The sequence below is a fragment of the Notolepis coatsorum genome (genome assembly GCF_963971535.1).
Source record: "Notolepis coatsorum genome assembly, chromosome: 7".
In the NCBI taxonomy this organism is placed as follows: domain Eukaryota; kingdom Metazoa; phylum Chordata; class Actinopteri; order Aulopiformes; family Paralepididae; genus Notolepis; species Notolepis coatsorum.
The window spans coordinates 12,195,597-12,200,596 of NC_140171.1; the positions used below are offsets into that span (position 1 = coordinate 12,195,597).

General features: G+C 42.4%; 1 protein-coding gene across 1 annotated transcript in view; it reads left to right on the forward strand.

The window, feature by feature from the left end:
* myo15ab (myosin XVAb) overlaps positions 1-5,000 on the forward strand; it is a gene marked incomplete at both ends in the record, with an annotated part of 155,895 nt that overhangs the window by 44,582 nt on the left and 106,313 nt on the right. Inside the window, 2 exon segments of the mRNA XM_084319482.1 lie at positions 1,047-1,170; positions 2,332-2,427. Coding sequence (XP_084175608.1) covers positions 1,047-1,170; positions 2,332-2,427 — 220 coding nt within the window.

The window sequence follows — 5,000 nt, forward strand, 5'->3', positions numbered from 1 at the left end:
GTATCCATATTGAATAAAACATCGCACAGCATGTCTTAAGTGCATAATGATCATAATTTTAATGTATTTATTTTTATGTATTTTAGTGTATTGTAACCTACTGATGTTTTAATTATCGTACTATGTGGGGCGGCTACGTGGCGCAGTGGGCAAGGCGCTCGCAACCAATGCTGGAGACTAGGCTCGAACAGGATGCCTCCTGTTCGAGCCCCGCTCTCCACATTGCTTTCAGTTTAGCTGGTCGTCCACAGTAATACACATTGGGCGTATGTCGGGGAGGGAAACTGTAGGGTGGGGATCGGGCGTTGTGGACAGCGACTCCTACAGGTCGGTTGGTGCGCCTGCGCAGTAGAATCAAGAAGCGACGAGGGCGGGGCCCCTCCAAAGCCCAGACCCCCGACGCTGAAAGATCGAGCCGCGCAGGTGAAAAGATGCGACGGCTGTTACCTCGAGTATCGGAGGGGACTCATGCTATGTATGACTTAGTCCACATTGCAGCCGGCTTGTGGGAGGCAAGAAACAACGTTCGAAGACAGGGGAGGGTTGAATTGGACGATATGAAAATTGGGATGGGAGAAAAAATAGAAAATGGGAGAAAAAGTGGATCAAAAAAAATAATTATCATACTATGTGTTAATTATTGTAGTGCTCATGGCACCTGCCCCAGAGACTATACAGTTGAAAATTAGCCAACCTGGCTAAACTGGCATATTTACAGTAAAATGTTCCTTAATATGCACTGTCTTGATAATACAATAAATACAGAAAAAAATATATCCTCCACAACGAATGCATTTTTATAAGCAAAGTTCTTCCCATACCCAGTGATACTCCAGAGAGACTCAACAGTTAGGGTTAGTTTGACATCCTACCTACAGGTGTTTGAGGTAACGGACTCTCTGATCTTGTCCTCTCTTCTCATATGGGGGGGGGGGACAAAGTACACCACAAATGGGAAGGGGAGGAGGGGTGTTGTTGTCAGATGTCGCCTGTTTCTATAGAAAACGTTGTGTTTCCATAGCGACCCTTATTGTGTGTTTCCATAGAGATGCAGTTGCCAAGATCCTGTACTCGCTGCTGTTCAGCTGGCTGACGGAGCGCATCAACGGGCGGGTCTACCCCCGCAACGAGGCCCTGTCCATCTCCATCCTGGACATCTACGGCTTCGAGGTCACTGGTCAATGATAACGCACTTTCACCTTTCCGTTTAGGTCAATGATAACGTGACACGCGTTCATATTTAATTTTAGCTCAATGACACTTTCATTCACGTCAATAATAATTCACTTGGTTTTTATATCGATAATAACGCGCTTCCTTTTACGTCGATAATAATGCGCTTTGATTTTTCACATCGATAATAATACACTTTCATTTCACTTACAGGCTCGCGTTCGATCGAGTCCTTCGGGGCGAGGACCATGCATGTTAGCCATCCGATTTACCACGCTTTTAAATGTTTTTCAAATCTGATTTTATGAAGACAAGATAAGGTATTCCTTTATTGATCCCATTGGGGGAAATTCAGGCATCATAGCAGCATGGGGGATGGGGAATGGGGGAGGGGAGGTACAGGTAGTAGAAGACATGATACAGGTCATAGAATTATAGTACAGTGGAGAAGTAAAAAAAAAAATATATATATATATATATATATATATATTAAGAAAAGGCAGTGTAAACAATATAACAATATAATTAACTCTGGACATGCACATAATGGGCAAGGAGGCAGTGTAAAAAGGTCAAGGTGCAAGATGAGGGTATGTATGCCCTCTCAGTTATATTTGCCCTACAATAAATATAGTTACAATATATATATATATATATATATATAATCTAATAACTAGTATCTAATCTAATATATAATCTAAAAGGTGCAGTATGCATATATGCCGTGATATAATACTTCATACGTTATATTGTCCATTTAGTCCGTTTAGGTGGGAGTTAGACACACTCAATGATGGAGCTTCCAGACTTTATGTAATCTATCTATGTTTAGGTGTTATGTACATCCGTAGTTTAAAGACAATAGAGGTTGTGTAAATTGAAAGTGTATATTACTTATGGGTGAAGTTATCACATTCAAATCACAAGACGTGTCTAAACAACTGTGAAACAACATTTGCTGTTCAAAACATTTCAGTAACAGTACAGTAGTAGTAGAGTTTTACATGCTTCTGTCTGTCTTCTCATGGTAATCAACCATCTATCTCTCTCTCTCCCCATCGATCTCTCTCTCCCCATCTCTCTTCTCTCCCTTTCATCTCCTCTGCATCTATCTCTCTCTCTCTCTCTCTCTCTCTCTCTCTCTCTCCCTCCCTTCAGGAGTTGCAGGTGAATAGCTTTGAGCAGCTGTGTATAAACTACGCCAATGAAACTCTTCAGTTCTACTTCAGCAGAGTGATCTTCCAGGAGGAGCAGGTATCCAACACAGTTTTACTCTCTTGTTTACAATATAGTTGCATTTGTTAGCCATGCTAGCGATCTAAACAATCACTCCAAATGCCAAAGCTAGATAATTATGTAAAAGGTGAAAGACTCACACTCACAGCCATGCTGATTTGGCAAAATTACATCCAGACATGTTCGTTTTCCGTTTTCGTAAAACAACTTTTAGTCAGGGGAGTGTGGTTTCTCCATAGAGCCTCATTGTATTTTTAGTCAGGGGAGTGCCATGGTTTCTCCATAGAGCCCCATTATACTTTTAGTCAGGGGAGTGTCCTGGTTTCTCCATAGAGCTCCATTATACTTTTAGTCAGGGGAGTGCCATGGTTTCTCCATAGAGCCCCATTATACTTTTAGTCAGGGGAGTGTCATGGTTTTTCCATAGAGCTCCATTATACTTTTAGTCAGGGGAGTGCCTTTGTTTCTTCATAGAGCTCCATTATACTTTTAGTCAGAGGAGTGCCATGGTTTCTCCATAGAGCCCCATTATACTTTTAGTCAGGGGAGTGTCATGGTTTTTCCATAGAGCTCCATTATACTTTTAGTCAGGGGAGTGCCTTTGTTTCTCCATAGAGCTCCATTATACTTTTAGTCAGGGGAGTGCCTTTGTTTCTCCATAGAGCTCCATTATACTTTTAGTCAGGCGAGTGTTCTGGTTTCTCCATAGAGCTCCATTATACTTTTAGTCAGGGGAGTGCCTTTGTTTCTCCATAGAGCTCCATTATACTTTTAGTCAGGGGAGTGCCATGGTTTCTCCATAGAGCTCCATTATACTTTTAGTCAGGGGAGTGTTCTGGTTTCTCCATAGAGCTCCATTATACTTTTAGTCAGGGGAGTGTTCTGGTTTCTCCATAGAGCTCCATTATACTTTTAGTCAGGGGAGTGTCCTGGTTTCGCCATAGAGCTCCATTGTAATTTTTTAGTGCCGCAGCTCAATGCAGGTCGGAGGCGACTCAGTCACATGACTCAGAGGTTGTGTTGTTCAGTGAGTTGACTGTGAGATGAAGCTGTTCCTGAGTCTGCTGGACATGGTACGGAGATTCCTATAGCGCCTTCCAGGGGGAAGGAGGGCAAACAGTCCAATCATTTAAAGAGATTCACTGTGAAAAGAATGTTTCTAATGCATAGGTAGGTAGGTACACCTACAATACTCGGGCATGTTGTAAAAGTGTTGCTGATCTGCTTACAGGAGTCTAGCTGAGGCTCAGGTTCTGTGTAGCAGCAGCCTCTTGCGTTTATGTTTACCATCATTATTTGATTTCACTAGGAAATTATGGAAACCAGTGATTGCAATACCCCCTCCAGCGATTTGCGCTTCGCTAGTGTGATAATGGCTGGATTTCAATACTACTCAAAGCACTTTACAATGGGATGACTGCATTATAAATGGCCCCCCCTCTCATTGGTCAATGCCAGCATGTTGGTTTTACTTTCACTACTGAAGAAGAAACTATTGAGCTTGGGAAGAGTCTCTTTGACTTGTGTGTCAACTTGTGTTATATTACAGGCATGATATACAGAGACACTTTCAGTAGTAATCAGTAACATAATCCCCTGGAAGACTCAAAAGTAGTAATGTAATCAGAGTACCTTGGGATTACTTTGTACCCAAATCTATTGAATATGCAGTTAAACAAACAATACATTTGAATAGCCTTATAATCGTAGTCAACCACAACATTGTTTTTGTGTCTGTAATCTAACAGTCTAAATGTAATTTTCCCTTCAAATATGGGAATATATTATTATATATAATTCATATATATTAGTAGTATATAGAATTATACACAAATGCAGTCCAAATGCAATAAGTAATAATAAAATGTTTCAACAGATGATACTGCAATCGGTAGATTGATTCACTTTAAATGAGATAATTGAATTGGATATCATATTACTGTAATCTAGTTGCATGCAGTTTATTATTCTCCAGCCTTGGCTCCAGAGAGGATTAGACTGAACAACAGGACGCCTGGTTGGAGGCTTCTGGTTCAGCATGTGGGGAGCGGGACGCCGGCTGGACGAGCTCCAGAGTTATTCTCTCACAACTAAGCTTCTACCTCGAATTCCATCTGGAAAATACTCAGTATCTGTTTAGAAACAACCCTACAGTACATGACATCATTGGTTTCCATGCCAGCTCGTTTGAGGTCTAAGTCGCTTTCAACATGATGCCTGTTTGTCAGTTTTGGCAGAGATGTTATAGCGACAGCGCAGCAACAGCTGCTGTGTGTGCGTGTGTGTGCGTGTGTGTGTGTGTGCGTGCGTGTGCGCGTGCGCGCGTGTGTGTGCGTGTGTGTGTGTGTGTGTGTGCACGCTCTCAGAGATGCTCTGTGACTGGAGGAACATGCACCTCTGCTCCTGATCAATTCCCACCCAAGCCTCCTGTGTCTCCCCTACTCTGTCTCCCTCTCTGCCTTCCTACTGTCTCAATAAAGAACCTTCTCTCCTGTGTCTCCCCTACTCTGTCTCCCTCTCTGCCTTCCTACTGTCTCTATAAAGAACCTTCTCTCCTGTGTCTCCCCTACTCTGTCTCCCTCTCTGCCTTC